Genomic DNA, 27,589 nt, shown 5'->3' on the forward strand with positions numbered 1-27,589 from the left:
ATCCTTGCCTTTTTCCCTATTGAAAGTTATCTCCTGCTTGTTCTCTAACATCAGACAATTGGCAGAACACCATCTCTCCTCTTAAATCATTACCTATTCATCCTTCAATCACATCCTCTGGCTTAGAAACCACTGGCCTCTATCCCGGGTGCCAACTTAAATAAAATATTGGGGGGGGGGCAGGTAAGCCCTTCTACCACATAATCACAAGACACCATTTGAATGGAATGCCCAACAGCTTGGGAAGGGAGGGGGCTGGCCCTTCAAATATTTTATTGGAGCGTGTGTGCAAAGGTACCTCGGCCCCCAGGAGCTGGCTCCTATGCTTCGTATGGGTTTTGGTCTGTGGATTTATCGCTTTAAAGCTCTGCAAAATGATCGTGGCATTAAACGTGAATAAAAGCAAACTAAACAGATTATCGACAAGAAAGTGGGCGTGCCTCCACGGGCGCCCTGGCCACTTGCTTCGAGTCCATGCAATAAATATTACAAAATGACAAAACACAAGCATACACTCCTCCCCTCTCTCTCTCTATGGCCTGTAGAGGCAGCCAGCAACCACTTATTAGAAGGGGAAAAAACTCCAATCCCCACAGTGCCATGCGGGCGGGAGGCGGGCCGAGCGTTTTCATTGGTCCACTCTCCGACCGCGCCTCCTTACGATTGGCTTGGCCCGCAAGTTTCCATCCCCGGGAGGGTGGAGGGGCGGAAGTGGCGGGTACGGCGGCCGTAATGAGACCGCGGAGTCCGCCAGCTACGGAGTGAAGCTGCTGCCCCGTCAGCCCCCTTTCGCGACGCGGCTCGCTGCTTCCGCGTCGGCCGCGAAGGGATGGGGACTCGGACTCGGCGTCTCCGCGGGGACTCCCGGCCATGAAAGGCAGGGACTCGGCAGGGAGCTCAGCACCTGCCGCCGCACGGGGACCGCTTGGCGCGGGCGGCGGGCTCCGCCTAGGTGAGTGCCGGGCCGGGACCCCTTCCCCGTCGCCCTCCGTCCCGCCCCGGGCCCCGGCGCCACACCCCGGCCCGGCCAGGATCGCCCTGGAAGACGCTCAGCCCGCGCGGTGGCCTCTGCTTCCCTAGGTGGGACGGACGGCTGCGTCCTCGAAGGCTGGCAGAAGTGCTCTCTGCCCATGCTCAGGGGAACCGCTGTGTTATTAATCCAGGGGCTAAGCTAGGGCTTCCGTACAAGATTAAGCTCACCCCCCCATCGCCCGCCCTTGTGGTTCCATGGGGGGCTGCTAACCAGTTTCCCCCGTTCTCTGTTGCAGCTGCTTTATGGGTTTCTTCCCATTCCTTCTCTCAACTCTACTCACAGACTTGGCTGTGTTGTACCCACTCGCTTCTGTAATTAGTAAAATCAAATTGGTCAGCATTTGCTGCCAGTTACATTAGTTCCACTTGCTGGTGCATAGGTGCTTCTCTACAGCATGTTATCTCGCTGGCTTCTTTCAAGCAGCCCTGCCCAAACTACTGCCATTTTTTTTCACAGGTGAAGGAAGGAGGGAATGGGTGTGAGACTTCTGGCTATGCAATAATTCGGAAATGCCTTCCTGGCTCGAGCAGCTGAAATCTGTCTGCTGGACTATACTGGCAGAAGCCCATTAGTTTTTCTTTATAACTGATGTTTGTACATTGTCCTGCATCCCCTGGGGCTTAACTACAGACCCAGCCTATGGAATTTAATCTCAGTTTTGTCTTCTGGTTTCTGCAGAAATCTTAAGATGTGGTTCCTCAAATATGTTGTTATCTTCCCAGCTGCCTTGCTTTTCAGAATCTTTCATCATGGCTTTCCTGGAGTTCATGTCCCCCTATTTTGTGTTGTCTGTTTCTTCTGGTTTCTAGCACTTATGACAGTCAGTTTCTTGTTACCCGAGGCTGCATTTGCATGAATGTGAGTAAACTGTGTTGGGTATTTCTGCAGGGTTTATTCAGGAGGACACAGCTTCTATACTGGTTGAGTGTGTCATAACGGGATGTCATACACAGCTATCCCAGAGTTATGTCCTTCCTAAAATACACTCTGTAACTTACAGTTTGGGAGTGGAAAGAATAAGCCCTTCTCTTGTAATGCTCATATGAACAAACACCTCTTTAAAGAAGAGTCCGTGCTCATTTTAGCTTCTCTTTTTGCGTTTTTCAAGAGGTTGTGACTTTAAAAATAATTTGTTAGTTGAAATTCCTAATGCGAAAATGATCTGGACTTGTATCAAGGTGGCTAACCTGTGGCTTATCAGAAGCTGTTGGACTCCCATCAGCTCCAGCGTGTGTGGCCAGTGGTCACAAATGTGAGTTGTAGGCCAAATACAGGTTAATCACCCCTGCAGAGCCTGCCATTATACAAGATCACATTGATTGGCAAAACAATCTGAACTGTGGCCTGGCAGTTGCACAGTGTGGCAGAGACACCTCTGCATCTATAGCCCTGTCACCCATACCAGCTGCTGCGAGGGGAAAAGGAGCTCTGTACCAGTGGAGTGATGTAATCCAAACAAACACACATACCCCAGTGTGGGCAGTGGGGGTTGAATTATACCCTAAGCCTAGTTCTGTGTTTCTAGCAGAGGCATACCTAGGCCTTGGCAAGGAGCTGTATCAGCTCCGCCCTGTAAAAAATAAAAATAAATAAACCATTTCTGTGTTTGATCTTGCCACGACAGTGGCATCATGTTTCCACACACATATATGCCATACACTCCATAGTCTCCCATGGTCTGCCTTCATATCGCCTTGCCATTTCTCCTACTGCTCAGCAATGAAATTCTTGGCTAAACTCACAACCTTACACAGATAACTAGGGTATGCCTCTGGTTTCCAGTCATTAACACAAATTAGCATTCTTTACCTATAAACAAGACACTTGGACATATGGGTAGACTCTGGCCTATTATCTTTTCCTATAACAATCCTGTGGTTCCTAAAACCAGTTAGAAGAGATAATAATTGATCTGAATTCTGCATCCCAGACATGTCCCTCTGTTACCATTTGACTCCTCTCCTGGTGTCCTGTAATCTCTATTGTCTTTTCTTCCCACTGCCCCATAGAGTAAAATCCATTCAGCCCATAGATTGCTACTTATTTCTGGACCGCTTCCTAATTTCCCCCCTCTTACACAACATGCTTACTCTTTTCTGCCCCATTCAGATTTTCAGAATCTGTTAGCATTTCCTCACATTCTTGTTCCCTTTAAGTTTACTTTAATCTACTCCTGCAGCAACTAGTTTGCTTCTGTTCTAAGGGAGTCCTATCTTTCCTTCAGTATCCCCATTTGCTTCATTGCATGTGACCCTCATCCACTGTCACCCTCTTCTTATTGCCATTGTGGCAAAATACCCCTTTCTCCACTTTGCTTGCTTCATACCCAGCTGCCCAGCTTTGTGTTGTGTTTGGTTTGCTGCTGCTAACCTGGCCAAGAGATGGGAAAGCAGTTGTGGGCAGGAACTGGAGCAGGGAGGCATAGTGGCATGTTTTTGTGGTTGGTAGGAGCAAACTAGAAAAATAAACAAATGTATATTTTTGAAAACGTAAACTGGCAGAGGGGTTCATGTTTGCAAACTGCTGCAAACACTTGAATTTGCTTATTATGGGGATCCTTCTACCTCTCTTCTATTGGAAAAAGTTGCAAAAATTATGTTAAGAACTCTTTTCATTGAGTGCGTAAGATCCCTGTAGAAATGCTTCTGAAAGCAATTGGTGAGATGGGATGCTCTGTCAGTGTCTGAGTTATTTGTATGAAAATCCTTGGGCTTCATTTTTGTGGTGTGAAGTCTGAAGTCTGGTGTGTGTGTGTGTGTGTGTGTGTGTGTGCACGCATATACAAGCCAGGAACTTGGAAAATGAAAGCAACTGAAAGCATTGAAATCTTGCAGTTCCGTTCAGGACTTTGATCTCTGTAAGGTTATGGTAGCTATGTGTAATCAGCTCTGTAAGCCTACCCTTTCTCCTGTGTAGTTTGATTTCCTCCCCGGAAATTACTGAGATCACAGCATTTTCTTAAAACAAAAATATCTAAACTACAATAAGGATGCATTTATAAATATTTCCCCCTATTATAAGAAAGTGAATGGCTCTGTGCCAAAAAAAGATGGCATTGAAATGGGGCCACCCAGGGAGAATAGCTTTTGGCATATTCAAGGACAGAGCCATCAAAGGGGGTGGGGTACAGGAGCTGCTGCTGTATTTGTCCCCAGCAGGGGACCTAGACTCTAAACCTTGAAGAATGAAAGTCATGAAGCAAAATGTGCAGGCACCATTTGAAGTAAGCCCATACTGACATCCTTTTGGCACCAGGTGTTGAATGAAAATGTCAGTGTAATGTGGGGTGGAATTTAACGTAGCTCTGACTGGGGTATGCTTGCATAATAGGACCTTCATGCCTCCTAAACCCTCTAGAGCTGGTGGGGTGTGTGTGAGGGGAGGAAAGTTTAGCTTCATGAGCAGACCTTGTTCCATGGCACATGCAACAACTTAGTTGAATTTATGCTTCCATTTTCAATGTAAACCACCTGGAGACCTTTTAAGTAACAAGCAACTAATAGGTCTAGTAAATAAGAATACCTTTGCAGCTGTGCTGGAGGAGAATCAGAGTTGTTGAGGGATAAAAAGGAAAGTGTCCTAGTGCACAAAGCTCCCACCCATCCCTGTAGTGAGGGTGCATGTGTATTTTTGTCCTAGCTATAGGATAGTGGCATAACTATAGGTTGGTTTTTTTCCTATAAGACATCATTATTTGCTAGCAAAATGCCTGAACAGAAGCAAAACGGTAAGCACCTTAGAAAGGTGGCTTCTATACTGAAAAGTAAACACCAAATCTTAGTTTCTTAGCTGGATTAGTGCAAAGTGACAGAGTTGATCCTTTGCATGTAAAACTGGGTTTTCCTCGGTTATCTTACCTGGTTGTGTCTTGAGGCAGATAATCCTGTTGGTTCTAGTCAGAAGTAGAGTTATGGGGGGTTGTGATCTGCTCCTTCTGTATATCCAGCAAGAAACAGTTTAAAAGACTCAACACAGGCCTGTTCTTTTAACAGTACAGTCTTCTAGTGTTGCATATCTGTGTGGTGCGTGTCTTGAGTTCTTTAAATGACTCCTTCCCTTGGCAAGGTCCCATTAAAAACAGACGGAATGATAGACTCTACCTAAAGGGGAAGCAGGGAGAAGTACCTGCCCCAAGGCAAAATTTAATTAGGAATGCTTAACCCTGTTTTGTCATGCTAGATTGTCCTACGAATCCTTTTATAGAGCCAACTACATTCCATCATCTCCTTTGAATAGGCCGAAGAGTTTCTCCTACAGAATTATTTCTTACTTTTTGTGTTGATTCAGTAATACAGTGGTGCCCCGCAAGATGAATGCCTTGCAAGACGAAAAACTCGCTAGACGAAAGAGTTTTCCGTTTTGGAGGTGCTTCGCAAAACGACTTTCCTATAGGCTTGCTTCGCAAGACGAAAATGTCTTGCGAGTTCCTGCGGGTTTTTCCCCCTCCCCCCCTTTCTAAGCCGCTAAGCTGCTTATCTGCTTATCCGCTAAGCCGCTAAAAGCCGCTAATCCGCTAAGCCGTCAATGGGCTTGCTTCGCAAGACGAAAAAACCGCTAGACGAAGAGACTCGCGGAACGGATTCTTTTCGTCTTGCAAGGCACCACTGTATGTACATGCCACCAAAGTTATTCTGGGTATCAATTTGCACCACCTGCCCTGCAACTGGCAGTTTGTATATCTCAGCAGTTAGTTTAGTGAAAGGACCTTGAGGATAGTGGTGGGCCAAGACTTCAGCTCCATCCTCATAGTGACCTTCCGATATGTCCTCCTGCTACAGCCTCTGCTGTTTCTACATCTCACTTTGGCCTGTGTGAGAGGAAAAGATAGCCCCCATTAGACTGAACTTTGCACACGGTTTGCCAATGGTGAATTTCACTCAGGTGAAATAAGAGCTAGGTGAGATGAATATTTCCATCACTGAAGAACCTCTTTATTTCAGTGTGCTCTTTATTTCAGTGTACCTGGGGACCTCTCCTGCTTTCTTCAGTTGTAGGAGTTTGGAGGACAATGTAATATTAAAGCTAGAACTTGCATGGTGCCTGCACCAGCGGGTAGCCTGGCTGCTCATCTCTCCTTCTTTGAACAAGGATGTGGTAGCAGGTTTCTGTCTGTTCAGACCCTACAGTTTTTCAGGTGTCCATGTAAGGTGGTCACATGTGAATATGACCCAACACATGTTTGCAAATGTGTGGATTTACTTGAACATTCATCAGATAGCCAGGATTGGTGGTTGCTTATGAAGGGTATATTTGTTTGCATAATATGAAAATTGGCCTGGGCGCCTTTCATTCTCTAATCCAGAGCTGGCCAATGTAGTAGCTTCCTGGTGTTGCTTGATTACAGCTCCCTTTATCCCTATTAGCCATGCTAGGAGGGGCTGATGAGAGATGGAGATCAACAGCATCTGGAGGGCACCACACTGACTATCCCTTCTCTAATGTGTTCTACTTTATAACTCGGATTTCATTCAGAAGTAGAATTTGAGTGCTAAAATAAAAAGCAACATGGTACCCAATCCTTGAACAAGACGACACCCTTTGCTCCTCTAGCATCCGTAGTAATGCATTTTCTTAAGAGAAAAAAATGTACCGGTAAATTGTAATTGTGGCTGTTTCGCTTTGTGTGTGCTATTTGCGCTATTTTTGTTTTGAACGTTCTGCAAAGAGTGAGCTGGCTGCTGCACTGGCACAGTTTCTGATGAGCAAAGCTAGACTTATGGAGGGACTTTTCATAGATAAATGTAATGTGTTAGTGTGGCTCTCCAAACGGTTTTGATTTAACTAAGTGAGACTCTAAATAGTCCCAGTGTAGAGAATGTGGCCCTCTTAAACTTTTGTCTTTTGTTTCTGTTGGTAACTCGTGTTTCTCCTCTGGCAGTACTGATTATTATTTATTTTAGGAGAGGTGTGCATGTGCCCCCCCCCAAAGCATTGTGCGTGACCCCTGTGAGAATCTTCTCAGCTCCTCTTCTTCTGCATTTCAGCTCACTGCTATGGACAGTGCGATCACCTTGTGGCAGTTCCTTTTACAACTCCTCCAGGAGCCTCGGAACAAGGATATCATCTGCTGGACCTCCAATGACGGAGAGTTCAAGCTGCTGCAGGCGGAAGAGGTGGCCCGCCTCTGGGGGATCCGTAAAAACAAGCCCAGTATGAACTACGACAAACTCAGTCGTGCTCTCAGATATTACTATGTGAAGGTAACTCCAGCATTTAGTTTGTATCAGATGTGTAACCCTCCTTTCCTTTTGCCTCAGCCTAATGAGCTTTTCTGTTTTCCAAGGGTAATGCAATGCTATGCAGTGGTACCTCGGGTTAAGTACTTAATTCATTCTGGAGGTCTGTTCTTAACCTGAAACTGTTCTTAACCTGAAGCACCACTTTAGCTAATGGGGCCTGCTGCTGCCGCGCCGCCGGAACACGATTTCTGTTCTTATCCTGAAGCAAAGTTCTTAACCTGAAGCACTATTTCTGGGTTAGTGGAGTGTGTAACCTGAAGCGTATGTAACCTGAGGTACCACTGTACAAGCTTGGGTATTATGAGAGCTGTTTTCTGTGGCTGAGAGTTTAGATTTTCAGGCCCTGAACTACTTCTAAAGAGTTATTAAGTGTCTTAGACATTTAAGTGAGGCTTTCCAAGAAAATCACCTGTCAGGTTGCCAAAAATGAGTACAAATTTCGGGGAAATGAAAGCCCTAAAAACACAAAGTAATTACAACTTGCTATACTCCTGTGATGCCATTTTGTATTTGGCACTGTCCTAAAATATTTTGTTTTAAGTCTGAATTCAAGTAGACTTTAATCTCCCCCACCCTTTTACTTCACATATTTATGCATTGTCTTTTCCAGAATAGTGAACGACATAGGAAGCTACCCCACCTCCTGTGCAAGTACATTGCTTCCCCCCCTAGAAGGAGCCTATTCAGTGCTACCCAAGAACAAGGAAGAGGGATATTTTCATATGATCTTTTATTGCAAACTGTCCTTGTGTGGGTGCATGGGATAAGAAAATAAATGTTCCAGAGGCCTGCAGATTAGAACTTAAAGTTGAGATAACATTGGCTTGCTCATTAAACTTACAATAAAGTACTTCAGTAAGTACAGAAGGAAATAAGTGTTGCTGAATACGGCTTAGAGGCATTGAAGTGGCTGCAGTTCATGCTGTTCTGCTGAATGTCAGCTGCTTATTTCCCATCAGCTACATAAAAGTTACATAAATCTTCTCTCATTTGAGTACTTCACCTTGGTGCTGTAACACAGTACGCCCACAGATGCAAACACAGTGCCCATCTTCAGTATTTGGGCTTAAGCTTCCTTGCTTTTTAAATCAAGGCCATAAAATGTGTAGGTAGCAGTCTGAGTCTGGGCCATTATGTGTGACATAAGTTCAGGGCCATTATTATTTAATGCACATTGCGGATGGGCTTTTTAGTGTGCGAGTGGCCAGACAGGAGAGAAATGGCAAAACTTTCCATGATGGGTGAATGTTCTGGATTCAGCCAGTGCTGTAGCCTTGTTGGAGCTAACTGTGGGTGTGACCTGATTACTGCAGGGATGAACAGTACCCAGGACTCCCCCCACCCCCTTAAGCCACTCTGAGTTTCTAAATGGAAGGGAGGGATATAAATGTAGGCAGAATCCAGGCTAAGCTAGTTATACTTCGTTTCCATTAAAATCAATGGGGCTTGGTCATTGCTGATTAAGTGTTAGCAACTTAGCCTGGATCCAATAACTATGTAACTAGGCTTGTCCTCAAATGTAAGTAATTTTCTTATTGAAGTGGGGCGTCCTTGGGTTGAGCCGCCGAAGCAAGACTTCAAATGAGGGGAGTGCCTGACGCCTTCTTATTGCTTGATGTTTCCACAGAACATCATCAAAAAAGTGAATGGCCAGAAGTTTGTTTACAAGTTTGTGTCTTACCCGGAGATTTTGAATATGGACCCCTTAGCGGTTGGCAGGATTGAGGGTGATGCCGAGTCTCAGACGGGCTTGTTAGACGTTAGCAGTGCTGCAAAGGATGTGGAGAACTATGGGAAGGAGAAGCCTCAGCCCTGTGCAAAGTCCTCCAGCCGCAATGATTATATCCACTCAGGCCTATATTCTTCATTCACTTTGAACTCCCTGAACTCTTCCTCTTGTGTAAAACTCTTTAAGCCAATCAATATGGAGAACCCGACTGAGAAACCGGTGGAGAAGAAAGGTCCTCAGGAACTGACACCGTCGGTCATAAAATTTGTGACCGTGTCCTCCAAAAAGCTTTCGATCTCCCCCCTCGCATCTACTGCTCAGCCACCCTCTACTCTGTCAACTGCTTCCACTCTCCCTTCTGGCTCAGATGAGAGTCTCCAGGCTTTGGAGTCCCTGGTAACACCGAAAGCTGAGACGTCCACATCCTTGCCATGCTTGAACGCCAATTTCGCCCCTTCGCCTCCTGCAGCCTCCGTTTCTCCTCCTCTCCAGGTTCCTCCCAGGTCTCCTTTGCCACCTTTAAGTTCTGATCTGGCTATAGAGACAGATCCTGAGCCTGTGTCGTGCCAGCAGCTGGAACATTCTCAGAACCAAGTCTTGGAGTTCAAAGAGCAGGGTTCTTCCATGCTAGAAAAGGAGTTTCGTCATAGCCGAACTAGAAAGCCTAAAGGGCTGGAAATTGCTCCCACTCTGGTCATTACTGGCAGTGACCCAAGTCCGCTGGGGATACTAAGCCCTTCTCTCCCTACTGCTTCTCTTACACCAGCACTTTTTTCACAGGTAATCCTGTCTTCCGTTACTTCTAAACCAAATCCTGTATGTGTACAGGAAGCATGGCAGAGAAATGACCTCTTCAGAAGAGGTGTGCTAACATTTCTAAAGATTATGAGTGAGCAGACAGGGATTTTTTGAAGCTGGATGGAAATCTAACCTGTTGTCTGTGATCAGGTACATAGCCAACCAGACCGAGGTGTGTTTAGTGTAATATGCACTGATCTTTACATGATGGAGGTAGAGCATAGTGTCAGTTTAGAATGCCTCAAGTTTCTGGAACTTTTTGACAAGGGTGGTATGAAAACCATTTGAGAGATCCAAACTTCTGAAGCTGATTTTTCATGTTTGGATACACCAAAAACCAATGCAAATGTAATGCTCTTTTTGCAGTGTGTCTGTGCTAGCTTTATTTCAAAGAGACAAAGTATACAGCAAGGTTTAGGTGCATGGTTGTTGTTGTTTTTTAAATACTAGCTGTGTGAGTACAGCATGAACAAAGCTTAGATGTCAGAAATTAGTTCAGATCACTGTTAAAAGTGGCCATCTTTGCTTGAATCTGTTCTATCTAGCTCATGTTCAATTGTAGATTTGCACACATTCACCAAAAGCTATTAAACTTAAGTATTGACTTTCCAAACTTGATCACCTGCTATTTTGGGTGTCTGGTGCTGAAACAACTGCCTTGGCTTCCTTAGAACGTGGTGCTGATAGTGCCAAGGTTTCAAGTTCGATCCCCGTATGCTGCACATTCTTGCATTGCAGGGGGTTGGCATAGATGATCCTCAGGATCCCTTCCAACTCTACAATTTGATGATTCTAAGCCCAGGTGACTTCGATGGCTTGGAAGTGTTAAATGCTTGCTAGTTATACTGCTGGTAATGGAAATTCAGGTGTTAAATGGTTTCTTATGTTAAGTTCCTATATTAAACTGGTGTTGTGACATTGTTTTGTATGTCTCACAGACGCCTATTTTGCTGACCCCAAGCCCCTTGCTCTCCAGTATCCATTTCTGGAGCACTCTCAGTCCAGTTGCCCCTCTCAGCCCAGCAAGATTGCAAGGTGCTAACACCCTTTTCCAGGTAAGTTCCAGTGGATGGCTTCAGAGGTGGAGCTAGCTGCTCTGGCACTCGGAGTGCCGCACGTGCTGTGTACCCGGGGGCGGGGTAAGCATCCCAGGGGGGTGGGGGGCGATGTCATCCCCCTTCAGGAATGACAGCAGGGGCGGGCTGCACCCACCACACCCCCCTTACTCCACCAGTGGATGACTTATGTGAAAGAGCCAATGAGATTTGCAAAAATAGAAATATCTCCTCTTCTTATAGGTTCATTTAGAAGTTCATCTCAATTCAGATGGTTCTCCATTTGAGAAACACGCCATGGGCTCCTGCGGTCCCTCCTCTTCTGCACAGTTTCACTTTCACTTTGCAGCTTACTGCTGACTTTAGATGCTGTGACAGTGAATCAGAAAACTGTGGTTAACACTTGCACTGCAAACCAGAATTTTTAAAAAGCATGCTTTTCCAATTCTGACTTGGAGGGTGAGTGCTAACAACAGTCCATGTAATCCAGACTTTGTAGTACCCTTAGTTCTGGAAGCCTTCCAGTTTAAGCACAATGGACTGGAAAATGTTCTTTTAATGTGTTCTTTTTAGCTTTGTTCTTTTAATGGAAAATCCTTAATGAACCATGGAACATGAGCACAGTAGAGACCTTGTGTTAATCCCAAAGAGTAAGCATAGTTTTGTCATTGGGATAATCCAATGGTAAAATGAGCAAATAATTGTTTGCTTTGAGTGCCACACCCGATTCCAGGTGAAGGATACCGTTTAGTGATTGAATAGGAACAAATTGAGTATGTTGTTATGTTGTGTACAGTGGTACCTCAGGTTAAGTACTTAATTCTTTCCAGAGGTCCGTTCTTAACCTGAAACTGTTCTTAACCTGAAGCACCACTTTAGCTAATGGGACCTCCTGCTGCTGTTGCGCTGCCAGAGCACAATTTCTGTTCTCAACTTGAAGCAAAGTTATTAACCTGAGGTAATATTTCTGGGTTAGCAGAGTCTGTAACCTGAAGCGTATGTAACCTGAAGCATATGTAACCCGAGGTACCACTGTACATAAGAGTAATTTTTTTTGTTGTAACCGCCCTGTGATCTTTGGATGAAGGGTGGTGTACAATTTTTCACTATTATTCAAGCCTTTCAGAAAAATTAAGGTACAGCTTGTATCTTTAATTTGTGTGACGCGGTGTGTACATCAAAATGGCGTAAGTAAATTACTCAGTTCTTGTATATGGATGCTGAGATGAAAGAACCAAGGTTGTGATATGCAGGTTCAGGTACACGTATGAGATATATATATATATAGAGAGAGAGAGAGAGAATACTCAATGTAATCTACAGCAAACTTTGAAGCTTGAAGTGGCATTTATATATTATGTGCTGGCAGGAGCTAGGAACAGCTGTCCAAAGCTGCTTTTTAAAAAGGTTTTCCAGTTGATCTGTTAATGGGCAGAATAAAAAAATAACAATCTCACAAGCATTTTGGAGTAAAAGAATTGAACCCAGGATAGCCTTTTATCTCAGTCTTGTACTGTAGTCAAAAGTGGCCCAGTGAAAACGCCCTCTAGTGGCAAGCTGTTATAGTACCAGGTTAGAAAAATGGAGGCATTTGTCGCCACGTCATCTCTGGTGACTTTGCTCCCCTGGTTTGTTTCTGTGAGATCATTTTACAGTGTGAGTAAACTGAAAAGGCAAGTATGAACAGACTTGAGCTTCTTAGAAATGGTAATGTTAAATTGTTAATTATTCTGCCGAAATGAATAGTCTCAACACAGCAGCTATCAGTGGAAAAGATAAATGCTAGTGCACAGAAAACTTTTTACACTGGTGCAATCTTAGTATCTGTTTCTGTTTTTCAGTTTCCATCGGTGCTGAATACTCATGGACCATTTACGATATCCGGAATGGACGGGCCCTCCACGCCTGGGCCTTTCTCCCCAGATTTGCAGAAGACATAGGGTATGGCCTTCTGGGAAAAGGACAGGTGGAAATCAAGATAAAGAGGTTTCATCGAAATGATGGAATCTGTTTTTCAATATGGGGTTTGCAATTCCACAGAGACGATATGAACAGGCTTGGGGTTTTTTGCTATTCCCGGTTTAAATGCCTTTTCAAAAATTCCTTTCAAGACATAAGGAAATTTTTATGGAAACGCCTTAATTGGAGACTGTTCTCCAAGATCACTTTTCTCACCTGGTTCTTCTGATTTAAGAAGGCTTCTCTTGGTAAAGCGATTTTTCTTGAGGGGGGTGGAATGCAATGATTGACTCTGCAGCAGCTGATACCAGTCACAACTTTCCTTTTTGACTGGTATCCTTTTGCCCCTTTGCTTCTTGTATAACCTATCAAAATATTAATCTCCATTGGAAGCTGGCATTCCAAGAAATACTTGGATTTTTTTTTGATTTTTTTTAAGGCTTGCTTTAGGGTTGATAATTTCTCTATTAGTAATGCAGGAATGCTGTACGAAAATATATTATCTCTTTGTAAGAGGAAACTTTTCAGGAGCATTTTATGGTGATATAGAAGAACTGGGCAAAATTTTAAGGGTGTTGCCTGTAAATAGAGAAGATCTAGTTGTGTATCCTTTAGCCAAAATTGTCGATTCATCTCCAGAGAAATGCATAGCACATGGAATGAATGAATCGTTTTGGTCTTTAGAAATATTTGGATGTTTTACGTCTGATATTGCTTGGTAGGTTTAAAAAACAAAACCCTGATATTTAAAGAAGCACACCACTCTAATTGCAGGTCTTGGCAACTGATGTTTTGTGGCATTGGGGTAACCATATATCTGATATGCTGTGTGTGGTGTTGTCTTGATGCTAGATAAGGTCGTATGTAGATCTGACATTTGAGCAGTGAATGTTTGCTTGTATTCTATTATTTTATTCTCCCCTGTCCCCTTTCAACAAATAAGGTATCCAAAGAACAGTCAGTGCTGCTCTTGGCCCCTGATACCTCTGGGTGATCCACTTTTCTTTTGGGCCACACTCACTTGGATTTAAGGTTTGAGCATGTTGATGCTCCTAAAAGTAGAAATAATGTGTGGTTATTTGAAAGTGTTCCTGTTGATAAGAAGGGTGTGAGCGGGAAAGGGCAAGGTGGTGTGGGTGCTTTATAGCCTGAAAGAGCTAAAAGCTGCTTTCAGACTGCACTTAATCTTGCGGCAAGGGAGTGGTTAAACCATACTTGAACTGTTCTTGGATGTCTCCACTATGAGGATAGTTTAGACGTAATTTGGTGGTCATGTTATGCTGGCTTCCTGATGTGGCGGTCTGGCGTATGATGGGAACCTGGATAGATGTTTACAACATTAGTTGTTATCTCTCCATAGAAAGAGATGCATCGAGAGGCATAGTATTTCTGCATAAGTGCTACCCTTATCTTCTAGATTTGGGCCAAAGTCCCGAAAGTACCACAAGACCTGTAGCATCACATAGCTATTTGATGGAAAGGTAAGATTAATACCAGGAATGGTGTTTGGCAGGGTTTTGCTTTTTTTTTTTTTTAAATTGGGAAGTGTTGACCAGCTACTTATTAAGGACTAAATGCAATTTCCCACCACAATTTTAATGATGACTTTTAGTAGTCTGCAGAAGCAGAGAGCGTGAAAAGCAAGCAACTATTTGAAATTTCACCTCCATTGCAAGATTAAACCTACTGGATTTGAGAGAAACTTGAAATGCTGTGCTTTTCATCCATCCCATTCTTTAAGATCAGCAGGGGACTTGAGCACAGTCATCCAAGCGCTTCTGCAAAATCTCTGTTAATTTCAAAATATGTACCTATTTATGAGAGTCCCCTAGGGCTGAGTACCATGCTAAAGGAGAAGACATTGGCTGGTCGCCCCCCCCCCATGCCCCCTGAAATACATGAACTAAATTTCTCCTTCTCCCATAGAGTTTGCGATGCACCATTCACAAGAACAGTCAGAAGTTAATTTCTTGGACTGCCCTTCCAAAACCATTTCTGGTAAGAGGAAAGGAATGATGTAATATAGCTTAGAACCCAAAGAGACAGCAGAAGGTGTGTTCTTGTGTGTTACTGAAGGTGCATTGCTGTCATTCATTTTCCAGACATGATCAGCTAAGTCATTTGAAAGGTCCATGTCTGTTGTGCCTAAATTGAATGTGCAATATTTCCATATATTCTGTTTAATGCAGACATGCAGAAAAATAGCTGCAAATAGTAAGTAAGAGGAGGCAACCTGCATTCCCGAGTTTGCGCAGGGGGTTTGTATTCTGCCTCATGGGCTAAAGTAATGATAGCACTTTTTAATAGGAGCCAATCTAGGCTGGCTGCTATTGACATATATATTGGGGGTAGGAGAGAAGTCAGAGCGAGGTTTTGTTTTGCTTTACATTTCTTCTTGAGCACTAAAGGAATGCAATCAAACTATTTGTTCTTTTGTCTTCTTTCTCCCATCACCAAAGGAAACAGGCAGGGCATCTTTCGTCAAATATTGTGTGGTATATGGTGCACCTGTGCCGTATGTATATTTAAAAACATGTAAGTGAACCAAAGTTCTTGGTAGCAGTTTTGTTTATCCAGGTTTCACAATCTAGCCCCACCAGTCTCAAAAAGATGCACTGTTGTAAGCTGGCTTGTTATGATAGAGCTCCGTGGCTTCATTTTGTGGAGGCTTTGCTTTTCTATTTGGTGTTGACTAGCTCTCTGCTTCATCCTTGACATGGTAGGTTGTTGGAGGGCTTACAGCGAACAACTGTCTCGTGCTTTTAGCCACTATGCTACAGCACCTTCTCTCCACCCCAGTGCCACCTTTGAAGGGTGGAATTGGTGCAGCTCTATTCTCTCAGTGATCCAAGTGCTAGTAGAATTGGGATTTCATGCTGCAAGGTTTCAAAAGAGATAACCAGCTAATATAGATATTTTGTATTTGTGTTTCAGCCAGTTCCAAGGTTGGACAGGTTTTTTTACTTTCATGCATGTTCTCTTTTAGTTTTGTTTTTTGATGTGTTGAAAACATTTTAATTTACACAAGAAGTTTTTCTTATGCTTTCAACTGTGTGCAAACCTAAGTTAGAGTCTGATCTAACTTTAAATGCTGGATGTTATATTTGTATGTGTGTGTATGTATGTATGTATGTATGCGGAAAAGAAAATAACTAGGTGTGTCACCGAGTTTAAGGGAGTTAACTGTTTCTTATTTGGGAGAGAAGAGCAATCCTGATTTGTATTCTGCATACTATGTTGGCATGAATTGGTGTCTGATTGCTCTTACCTCATTCACTCAGTTTTCGCAGTCTTTGGGGTAGCCCTAAATCATTCATTGTATCTGCTAGAATTATATTGTTGCCAACTGTTTTATTGCCTTTTGAAATATCTAATTACATGTAAGCACTTGTTCACACAGCACATCTTTGTATTGTAACAAGAGGGCTGTTGTTTGTTTTTTAAACAGAAAGAGTGATTAAGGGATGCCCAAGAAACTAAATGTTGTTTTTCAAGTTCTAAGTCAGCAAAAAGGACTTCCTTCTCTCACCTTGTGTCAGTTTCCCCAAGCACGTGTATTGGATTTCAGCTGCCATTCACAGTCACCACACCAAGTTTTACAGTAGTTGAGGTAGAAACAGATTGTGAGAGGGCGCAATGAACCCATTATTATCTTTGATTCTGTGTTGAGATTCCTGCATTGCACAGGGTTGAAGACCCTAAATTCTGTGATTCTAAGAAATGCCAGAGAACTTTAAATTCTCCACGGCTGTTAACAGCAACATAAATAGTATCAGTAAGCCACAAGGGAATGACCTAATCTAGTGCTGCTGAACACAACAGCTCCTAATCTTGCCAATGTGTGCAGGCTTTTTTTCTTGTGGAGAAAGCATTAGGCTGATGTCTGTGGCCCTGGAGAAAAGTGTGATGTGGTCCTTAAAGGGCTCAAGGGTAGAGGAGAGTATTTAACACAGTCATTTGCAAAGTGAAACTGAAGTACAATTAATGGGTTGTGGCCTGATTTGGCAGCACATCTTCTCTCCCCCCCCCCCCCGGGGCTGTAGTGGTTAGACCTATCTTAAAAGATGGATGGATAATTGATTACCTTGTATTGTGCTTTGCTTTATTTTGCTTTTCACATGTTGTGTATCATATTTGTTAGTTGCTTGGAGATGCTTGGGTAAAGTTACTAATAATCTTAACAAATGGTGATAATTCCCAGCTTGCTAAACCATAGCTTAGCAGTGTGACTATTTCACTGCTTGCTTCTTGGTTTAATAAAGCGACGTTTAGCTGTTGCATCCCAAATGGGGAACTGAATGTTCACCCCGATCTTAAACCATCTTCAAACTCTAGTTTAATATCCTGGCTAGTAAATCAACATTAAACCACAATTCCCCATTTTTGACATAACAGCTTGCTTTGGCCGGAGCACACAGTTTTGTCATTTGTTCCCCAGCTACTGAACAGTGGTTTAAGCAAGCTGCGAACTCAGCATCCAAATGGGCCAGTATCTGCTTTGATATATAGTAATGCTTTCTTCCCCTTAATTCAGGGCTGGGCAGTACCAGAATAGGATTTATGCAGAAATGATCAGGGCTGGCTAACCATTTTGGTCTCAGAGCTTCTTACAGTAGATCAGTGAGTAGCAAAAATCCTGCTGAATCCTGCTAAAAGGTCTATATAATCCAACATCTTATCTCCCCCTGCATAGCTAAATGGGTGCTACAGAAAGTCCAAAAGCAGGAACTTAGTGTTGCTTCTAACAACTGATATTTGGTGACAGCTTTTCCCTGAAAGGAGAAGACCCTCCCTCTGTTTCATGAATTGATCCGATCCCCGCTTTAAAGCCATCGGCCATCAGAACATCTTGTCACCGTGAGCTCCGTAACGTAAGTGGAGCACTGTATTAATAACTGGAAGCTTTTCTTTTCCCATGTGGGAGTCTTTAGAAAGTCTCTCTTTGGGAAGGTTTGTGGGATCAGAGGAGCAAGTAGTGAGTTGAATGCACAGGTTTTCTAGCTGGTCCTTCTAGAGTGGTGAGATTTCTTTGGGAAAATGTTTTGAAACTGTGGCTTGGCGTTGACTTTTGGTCTTGCTGTTCAGTTGCACCACTTTTAAATGCTACATACTAGGAAGTTTATTGTTTGTTTTTTAACTACTCTTTCAAACTTGTATAGAAAAGTCTTGTTCTAAAGTATTTTTAAAATAGTGTTTGTATTTTTTATAGCAGTGTTACCAGATGGCCTTATGTACGTCACAGTGTGGGTACAGTAGCATAATTCATGCATTCCCCCCCCCTCTATATTTGTATTCGTAAATAGTATGCTCATGTGTATCTAAGAATACGCAAAAGGTAGAGGCTTGGGAGTTAATGAGAGAAGCTAGAACATGGTGCTCTAGCATGAAATACTTGGCAAATGAAAAAAGCCAGAATTAATATTGTGAAGGAGCAGATGACTTTACATAAATTCCAGGACTCCAAAATGCTTCAATGTTCTGTCTTTCTGTCAGGACATTATCTAGTCCGTAAACCCCTGTGTTGCAATATGGACAAGCTGAACAATATAACACAACACGATGGCCAATTACAATGGCACTAAACACAATTTACAGACCAATACAAATGATCAGAAATTACAACCAAAGTCTCCAAATCTTCTTCACCAGTCACGGTAGAATAATTCAAAAGTTTGATATATACATAATCTGTCACCAAATATCACCAAAACAGAGTTTCCGGATAACCAATCTGTTTTGTGCAATGCTTTATCAGCCAATCTTGATCAATTCTTCATCACCCAGACTTGTAAGAATTAATATGAGAAGGATGCAGTTCAATTTCTTAACAAGCCAATCTTACATGTAAGCAAATATAAACGCTGTAGGAAATAGGCTCTGGATCAGTGCTCATATGATACTGTCTTGGCTGATGAAGCATTGAACGAAACAGATTGGTTATCCGGAAACTCTGTTCCGGTGATATTTGGTGACAGGTTATGTATACAGTGGTACCTTGAGTTAAGTACTTAATTCGTTCCGGAGGTCCGTTCTTAACCTGAAACTGTTCTTAACCTGAAGCACCACTTTAGCTAATGGGGCCTCCAGCTGCCACCACGCTGCCGGAGCAAGATTTCTGTCCTCATCCTGAAGCAAAGTTCTTAACCCAAAGCACTATTTCTGGGTTAGTGGAGCCTGTAACCTGAACCGTCTGTAATCTGAAGCGTATGTAACCCGAGGTACCACTGTGTATCGAACTTTTGAATTATTCTACTGCGACTGGTGAAGAAGATTTAGAGACTTTGGTTGTAATTTCTGATTATTTGTATTATTCTATAGAGAGTGTTTAGTGCCATTGTTATTGGCCGTTGTGTTGTGTTATATTGTTCAGCAGGACACTATCTAGTGCATTGGTTTTCAGTTGGTGGGTTGAGAGTCATTACCATGATGGGAGACTTGATCTGAAGCTGGCTGCTGCAGCAGCAGCAGCTCTACCACCATTCAAATACATGGTAAAAATTAAGGACGGTATCCATCAAATTAGTTCTGTTAGTGCCATGGAGCTTCCACTCCCTTACCTCTCAGAGGAGTTAGGGAACCACCAAAACAGATTTAGGGGGCATCAGAGGAGAAGCAGGAGAAGTTCTGTAGCACAACTGGAAGTCCTTGCACAAACAACTACTTCATTGGATGCCACCCAAGGGGACGGGTTTCCAAATGCATGTTTGAGGTAATGCTATGCCTGAAAAGGCTTGAGGACTCCTGGTCCTAGTGCATTTATAGGCACCATTTTGTGGCAGGAGGAAGTTTGGAGGCTCCTGATGAGTTTCAAGTGGTGGCTCTGGGACATTACTTTTCAGATCTGAGCCTTCCATCTCTTTTTGTTTGGGTTACACCTGTTTTAAGATGGCAGAGCATGTTCCTGCAATTGCCATTTTACTTATAAGTTCATGCACTGTTGATTTCTCTCCCCCCACCCCAGCTTTCTAAATGACTGCTGTTCCTAGAGCAAAGTCTCTGCTTTTGCTCAGTTCTGGCATCAAAGTAGAACTGTCTTGAGTCTTCAACTTAAGGGCTCCAATTGGTTATCCCCCAAGCAGACCAATGCAGGGAAGAGCACTGGCAGTGGATTACGCTAGCTTCTCAGGTTATCACTACTTACAAGAAGTAACAGAGCAGGTTTACAGAAGGGAAAGGGCTTTCTTATTTTAGCTCCCTTTGGGAATAAAGTCCCTGTTCTTCTCCCAAGGCCTTTGTGCGGCTGGTTGTAGAGAAAATAAAATTGGCTCTAGCCAGGCAAGTACTCATTCTAGTACAGAGGACTTTGGGCTGCATGTGTGTTCTGCAATATGCATGCAGTCTCAAACATGGAAGGGACTGTGTTGGTGCATCTTAGAATGGATGCACTATATGAGCCTCCGTGTGTGGAAGGTCTGGCTGGCTAAACAGGATTTATTTGGGAAATAAGTGAATTTAGCTGGGGGATAGTAGGTTGTTGATGTTTTGTTCCCATTTTTTTAAAAAACTGAAAATCTGTACCATTTGATATATATCCAGTATGTTAATGCCATTCTGTAAAATATTGCTGATATGTAATGCAATTGCATAATAGCCAAAGTTCTAAGTATGTTCTCAGTGTTATTGTTTTGACTATATAAGCACCTCTGGGTAAGATATGAGGGAGGCCTTCAAAATGTTAACAAGTTGGCTAGAAAAATCTGCCTCTTAAGAAACAATTTTATTACAGGAGTATAATTCTCGGTCAAAGCTAGTCTTAAAAGTCTCCAAGAAACTGTACAGTGATGCCATTTTTGTGGATTGGTTTGCTATTAAAAGTCGGTATATATTGGCTGTTGCACATCCAAACATAATGAAGGTCTTTGCTGCAAAATCAGGTGACTATTTTCTATTGCTTAGACTTTTGTGCAAAAAAGGTTTAGGGTTTTTTTTTTTTAAAAAAAGAAAAGTTTGGAGGAAGCATTGCTTATTTTGTTTAAGAACTGACAGAGGGATATGTTTTGTATAATAATGCAAGATGGCTTTAAACAGTGTAGCAAATCATGTTAATATGTGCAACCAGACTTGCAAAATAATTGTATTTTTTTAAATAAATATTTTTTAACAAATGTCGTTATTTGGAGTGTTACTCTTCTGCAGTGGAAAGAAGAAGTCACTGCAGTTCAGTTATAATAGCCATTTCACTCTGGATTCTTGAAATAGAGGTAGCAGCAGTGTAATCACCAAGCATTGTCTGAACCATGTAGTATATAAATGTAGATGTGCCTCTTCTCTATCAGTAGTGATGGTACCATTCTTGAAGATCTGAATGTATTCAAATGATGCCTATTCATTGCTAAGTACTGATCTAGGTTTCTCAGCCACAGCTGTAGCACTGTAAGCAAAAATAGATTGGTGCCATCATGGTACAATTTGAGAAACCTGCTTTGGAAGAAACAGACTGAACCTCCTACTTTCTGGCATTTGAAATATCTGAAACTATTAACCCATTTATGGTTTGAAGAACATGAATAGCAAGGAAATCAGACTGGAGAAGCAGATTTAAGAGACCGAGGCTGTGAGGCTGTTTACAAACCATACCTTTAAAACACCTCCTGCCCCGAATAATAATGGAAACTAGTTTAACAGTGCTGGGAAGTATAGCTTTGAGGGGTAAACCACAGTGCCTAGGATTTTGGGGTGCTTTAAAGGGATGATGTGTATACAGCCGTTCAGTGCCAGTTTACGACAGTTTTCTGCTTGAATTAAATTACCCCCAAAAAAGATTCCTTTTTCGTAGAACCCAATACCTTAAAGCTTTAACTCAGACTTTATGCATTCATCTCTCTTGCCTTGCACCCATGGTGCATCTGAAACAGTTCAAGAGAATTTATCAAGGTTCCAGTTTTCTAACTTATATTTCCTGAGCAGGCACATGTGTTGTTTTTGTAGTTATTTTTAGCTATTACAGCAATATTTTTTCAAAATTGAGTTTAAAATGTATACTTATGTAGTTCATACACCTTTTCAGTTACAGAAGCTATACCTATTTAGTAGAAAAATTGTAAAATTATGCTTGTTTGTCTTTCTCTCTACACTCGAAAGGGACATGAAAGAATTAACTTTCTATAAAGGCTGCTAGCTACTGGGATGAACAGTGATGCTGCAGTACATGTGAGGTGTAACCTCAAAATAAGCCAAATCTGGAATGCAACTTTTACTCCTGCTGTTAACACAATGGTTGCTATCAGATGCAACAGCAAAGCATGGTTTGTCATAAACAAGCAGGTGTAATTTTTGCTCAAGCATGTTCTTCATGTGCACAGTGGAATGAAATTAAAAGTCCCCACTTCTGGTTTATGGCAAATGATATTTTGCTGTTTCACCCACACCTGGTAAACCATGGCTTGCTGTAAAGCAGCATGAGAACTCTATATTCTTGCAATGCTAACATTCTGTTAAAGACAAATTATATTGTTGCTCAGGTTCACATGAGAAATACAATGTTTTGCTTAATCGGATTAAGGTCTACCTGGTTCTGCTGCCTTGTCCAAGAATCCTAGGGAGCAGTTGCTGTAGGTAGTCCACTGGAAAAGGCTGTGGTCCAACACACATATATAAACTTAGAGCACAAGATGACACAAGCTCTGTAATCAAGGCGGGTATATTTTAAGGATTGGACAACATGGAAATCAAAGATGAGGGCGCATACCCATGCAACATAGCAATTGAAGTCAAATGACAACAGAAAAATTCAGTATAATGCACAATTTTGAAATGAGCAGTGCAACAAGCCTCTAGGGGGAAATAGCTCTACTTGAGTGAAGTTGCTGGGTCCCATCTTAGTTACTCCACGAGTTCATGCGACAAGAGCAATCACATTAAACATTCCTTTATATACACACACACATGTATATCTATCTGTGGGACAGAAATTGCAACAAAGCCAGCTCAAGTTTGCTAAAGCTAAGTTTTAAACCATCCCAATACCTTCTCTCTTTAGAACAGTCAAGAACATGGCTGCCTTCTTAATATTCAGTACCTCTCAAGTTCTGCTTCCGGAAGGCACCTCATTATATTGCACAAATGGAAGAGACTTGATGTTTGGCTTCATGTACTTCAAAATTTTCATACTTCATGGGTAAAGCTGTCCCATCAACAGAAGTAGCCTACAGCTCTCCTGTTCCTTCTACTGTACTAATTGTGAACCGTCAGTATATTCTGGTTCCACTGAACTCAACCCACCATTAGTTTCACTGTACCTTTCCCACTGCCCTGGCATTTCCGCCATGTGAAATCCCATCTGGAGATGCACAAAACTTGAATACTTCAACCTGGGCGATGCAGTATTTTAAAAAAAATAAAATAAAATTCTGGATGCCTGTTGTACAGCATCAGTGAATAGAGTTCATAATGCTGCAGCAAACGTTTTGCAACTTGATCAAATTAGAAATATCTATAGTTGCCTCTTGGTTTGCAGTGAATGAACTTTAGGAAGGCTCCCGCCACCCCCAAGGTTCTAAAGTGACAGGAATACACCTTTCACTGCCTGTGTTCCTGAAGGGATATGGGAGGTTACCAGAAGAGTTAAACTTTCACATGTCAAGATTCCAGCCCTTCTAGTCTTCATTCTTGCTACAGTGATTCTTCTCTAGTGACGGACCGACTGGCTGATGTGAATGAGTTGTAACCGACAAGTCTGAGAATAGAAAATCCAGGTAGTTTTAAACCAGACGGTAAGAGCAAATCTTTCTTTTGGTTGGTGTGACGGTGTGCTTGATCCAAATACAAACTCACGGCTTCCTTTAGCTCTGATAAAGTCCAGGTTCTTCCATTGATGGTGGTGGCTTGTCCGGTGACAGATCCAGATCTGCAAAACAAGATTCCTCTCAGCAGCCATTAAGAAACGAAACAGCCGGCGGATGAGCTTTGACTTTTAAGGTGGAAGTCATTGGCAGGCTACGTATCTTCTACACAACCATGTGCACACTTCAAAGAGAGCTACGTTTAGCTCTCTGCATGTTCTAAGACATGCATTTCCATTTCACTTTTCTTGGTTCACTGTGTCTTCGTGGCACTGCACTGGGTGGTTCCGAGTCTTGCCTACAATTGGCTCTTAATTGGGTCGCAGGGTGAAGCTGCTCCGTTAGCTTCCCATCAGGTGGGTCACTCTTGTTTACTGCGGGAGGGTGGCGAGATCGTGCGGAAATCGGCGTGGCATGAACGCACCAGTGGAGCCAATCTGGTGCTCCTACCAGTGCATTTGCACTGTGTCCACTGCCTCGTCCATCTCTCTCCTGGTAAGCAATAGCAACCCTCCTGTTAGGAAGCTAGCCGTGGCTCTGCCCCCACCTGGTGAGCCACTTCAGCTCATAATGGGACATTTGCTACTACTTGCATAATACATTCCTAACTCAGTTGAGCTCATATCTCTTTATGTGGAAAAACAATGGACTTAATACACTGTAGTAAGATGCTCATGTTGACAGCAGCTGTGTGCAGATGCAACAAGAAGTGGAAATAGGATTAGTTTAACCATCCTATGCACAAAGCTCAAAGCGCATCTGCTCTGCTCCTCCCTTAACCAAGCAGGGAAAGTTCATTGAACCACTGGCTGCAGCCCAAACTCTGGTTTGTTTGGGGGAGAATAAAATAAAACCACAACTGGGAAGGCAGGAACAAGCCTTGGCTTCAGATCATGGCTTATTTGTTTCCATGTTACAAGTGCTGGTACAGATGCAAAGCTACACCAGCTGTCTTCTGCCATGACTTAGATTGTAATTTTTGAATTATTGGTTCTACTGAGACTGCAATTTTGTATTCTCTCTTGGTGAGTTGACAGCTTTGCGGCCTGTTTTCCCCATTCTACATGGTGAGTTGTGTGCACCAGCATGTAACGTGTGGGTAAAACAAACCATGCTTACTTAGTTGTTACTGCATTGATATCCTACTTCTCCCCCAAAGAGCTGGAGGGTGGTGTACATGGCTCTCCCCCTCGCCATGTTAGCCTCCCAAGAACCCTGAGAGGTAGGCTGGGCTGAGAGTTGATTACCGGCCCAAGGTCACCAACTTAGTGAGCTTCATGGCTGAATGGGGGATTTGAACCCTGGTCTCTCATGTGCAAGTGCAGCACCTTAACCACTACCTCCCAGCTTAGGATTTAAGAGCAGGATGGCTAATCTGTGGCCTTCAAGATGGTGTTGGGACTACACCTCCCATCATCCCCCACCGTCCGACATGCTGGCTGGGGCTGTTGGGAGTTGAATTCCCAACATTTCCAGGATGCCACATTGGCTACTCCTGGCTTGAAAATGTTGAAGTCTGTTTGCAGCTTAAGCAAGGAAAGCTGACTCATGCTTGTTTTTAAAAATTGATTTAGCACCTTTTAAGCTCTTCCTCCACCCTCACTTTCCTGCTATATTGTTTTTTAAAAGCGCTTTATTTCACCCCCTAGCCTCTTTGTCCAACAGTAAAGAAAGTAAAGTTCGGGGTGCCAGACAGATCATTGTGGGCCAAGCCAGGCAGGAAGAACAGGCAGGAAGCAGCTGTAAAGCAAACACTTCCTTGCATTTTCTCCTTGGAGCAAGACACCCTGGCTTGCTTTGCACTCATGTCGTACCCCCCTCTTCCATTCTTTTCAGAAGTGTGGAAGGAAGGGGGAGAGGTTGAGATAATGGGCTGGCAGTCCTTACCTGATTGGGGTTGAGGGTACATCCTGTGGGAAAACAGAAGGAAGATGTAGAAAATGAAGGCAAAGGCTCCAAAGATGGTCCCACACACTAGGAAACTGTAACTGCCCTGGTCATGAATGATCTGTCGCAAAAGAAAAACAGCAAGGTTCAGGGCAGCCTTTGCACCTAATGAGAGCCACACATTGCCTTGAATGGGTCTGGGAGCCAGAGGAATAACGTCAGAGTGCACCAGCCGTGCTGACGGGGGTTGGATAGGATCCATTTCCCATGAGTGGGCTGTTTCAGACAGATTGTCTGACCTTCAGAGAAAGCAGCAGATGCCATCTGTTTCCCTAGGGTGACTACCTGCCAGAAAACCTATCTCAGAAGGGAAAGAGCAGTAGTTCAAGAAATGTACTGCCCAGCTGTCAACTGCAAAGGTGTCTTGAGCCACTCTATGCAACGCCCTGATTCAAAACACAAAAACTTTGTTTTCACCCACTGGATGAGGAGGCTTTCTGTCAAGAAATTTGCTCAAGTTAAATCTCTGTGTGATTTCTTAATTTGGTATCCTGCCCTTCCTCCTAGCAGTTCAAGGTAATACACGCCGTTCTTCTCCTACCCCACTGGTGGAGGAAGGGGGGTGCGGGGTGTGTGGTCCACCCTAGGTGTCATCCCTGAGAGGGGGTGACATCGCCACAGGTGGCACCCCCCTGGTGGGACAGAGGTGGATATAGCCATTGCACCCCTGTGGGATGCTCGCCCCGCCCCCGAGTGCATAGCATGTGGGCCGGTCCAGGTGCTGGAGCAGCTAGCTCCGCCTCTGTCCTACCCCCCAGCTTTATCCTCACAAGCACCCTGCAAAGTAGGTTAGGCTGAGTGAGAAAGACTGTCCCCACCCCAAATGCCACTGAGGGATTTGAGCACACACCACGGTGCCTTCCTCAAGGGTTTGAAAGAAGGCAAGACGGAGAAGCTGGACAAGTGCATCCTCCCAAGCAGGGGCATGCTTAAAATACCACCCAGGGTTCTATGCTGCAGGACAGATGACATGAGGATAGCTGCAGGTTGCATGTTCTGCCACGAGAGGCCCCCAGGTGATAGCCGTCATGAGTGGTACTGCATACACTTTGCATACAGCAGATAAGAGATTCAGTCCAGTTAAAAGTGGCAAGGGGTGTGGACTAATTCCTATGGAGACCCCAGAGAGCTGCAAACAATCCTGGCCTAGGTAGACAAAGTGCCTTGGCAGAAGGTTGCTTCCTCTGTTCCTTGCACACTTTATTAGAAACAGATCACTTGCCCTTTGCTTCGGAACAAGCCTGGCTTTCTAAAAACTCCAGAAAACCATGAGCAGCATTTCCATACATGGTGACTTCCTTCTTGCAGGAGTATTTGGATGGAGACAGCCATTAACATTACGAAGCATGTCAGGACAGGGGTGGGACACACAGGGTTGTAGCCAAAGCAGTGCTAAGCAATGTATTCCATTAGCACAATGGAGCTTCTCCTGCTTACCTCCCCAGGTCCGCCCCCAATCTGCGCTGAGTTTTCCCCCCAACCCTCTGGTAAAGATTTGGGGAGGGCATAGGGTGCAGACAGAGGGAGAAGAGGAGAAGTTGCATTGCACAAGTATAAATCCTTGCACTAATGGAACAAGTACACAGGATAGCATCCATGCTTTGCATGCAGAAGGTCCCAGGGTCAATTGCTGGCTTCTGTAGATAAGGCTGGGAAAGTCTCATGTTGAGCTGCTGGACCATGGATGGGGAACCTACAGACCTGCAGATATTCTGGACTCCCGACTCCCATCATTCCTGGCCACCAGCCGTGCTGGCTAGGGATAACTGAAGATGGTCAGAAATGATGGGAACTAGAATCCAACCACAGTTGGAGGGCGACAGAGCATCAGAAGCCTGTTGGATCAGACCGATGTACCATCTAATCCAAAATCCTCTTTCCCCACAGTGGTCTACCAGATGCCCATGGGAAACCAGCAAGCAGGTTCTCTGCCCTATTGTAGACAATACTGAACTGGTGCTCCTGCTGATGGCCATGAAATCAGTCTCCTAAGCACTGACCAACAGAAAGCTTACGCCCAGCAGGGCGTTGGTGGATTCGGCACACTT

General features: G+C 43.6%; 2 protein-coding genes across 3 annotated transcripts in view; one reads left to right on the plus strand and one right to left on the minus strand.

Annotated features, from left to right (window-relative positions):
- The first annotated feature begins 731 nt into the window (after window positions 1–731).
- On the plus strand, window positions 732–27,585 carry ELK4 (ETS transcription factor ELK4). 2 transcript variants are annotated; one of them, XM_081865262.1, is made up of 6 exons: window positions 732–952; window positions 7,018–7,233; window positions 8,900–9,781; window positions 10,738–10,854; window positions 12,696–12,795; window positions 27,429–27,585. In XM_081865262.1, exons 2-5 carry the CDS (start codon window positions 7,027–7,029, stop codon window positions 12,792–12,794), a joined length of 1,305 nt encoding a protein of 434 aa, XP_081721388.1. In that variant the 5' UTR covers window positions 732–952; window positions 7,018–7,026; the 3' UTR covers window position 12,795; window positions 27,429–27,585. The 2 variants fall into 2 exon arrangements, with proteins under 2 accessions (XP_081721388.1, XP_081721387.1); XM_081865261.1 differs by lacking the exon at window positions 27,429–27,585 and having other exon boundaries at window positions 12,696–13,230.
- MFSD4A (major facilitator superfamily domain containing 4A) overlaps window positions 22,438–27,589 on the minus strand; it is a 44,507-nt gene continuing 39,355 nt past the window's right edge. Inside the window, exons 9-10 of the mRNA XM_081865251.1 lie at window positions 25,482–25,602; window positions 22,438–23,659 (exon numbers count right to left, since the gene is read on the minus strand). Of these exons, the coding sequence (XP_081721377.1) occupies window positions 23,595–23,659; window positions 25,482–25,602 (186 nt within the window). The 3' untranslated portion in view covers window positions 22,438–23,594. The remainder of the gene's footprint in view (window positions 23,660–25,481; window positions 25,603–27,589) is intronic.

This window comes from Podarcis erhardii, assembly GCF_964252035.2.
Source record: "Podarcis erhardii genome assembly, chromosome: 6".
Lineage (NCBI taxonomy): Eukaryota > Metazoa > Chordata > Lepidosauria > Squamata > Lacertidae > Podarcis > Podarcis erhardii.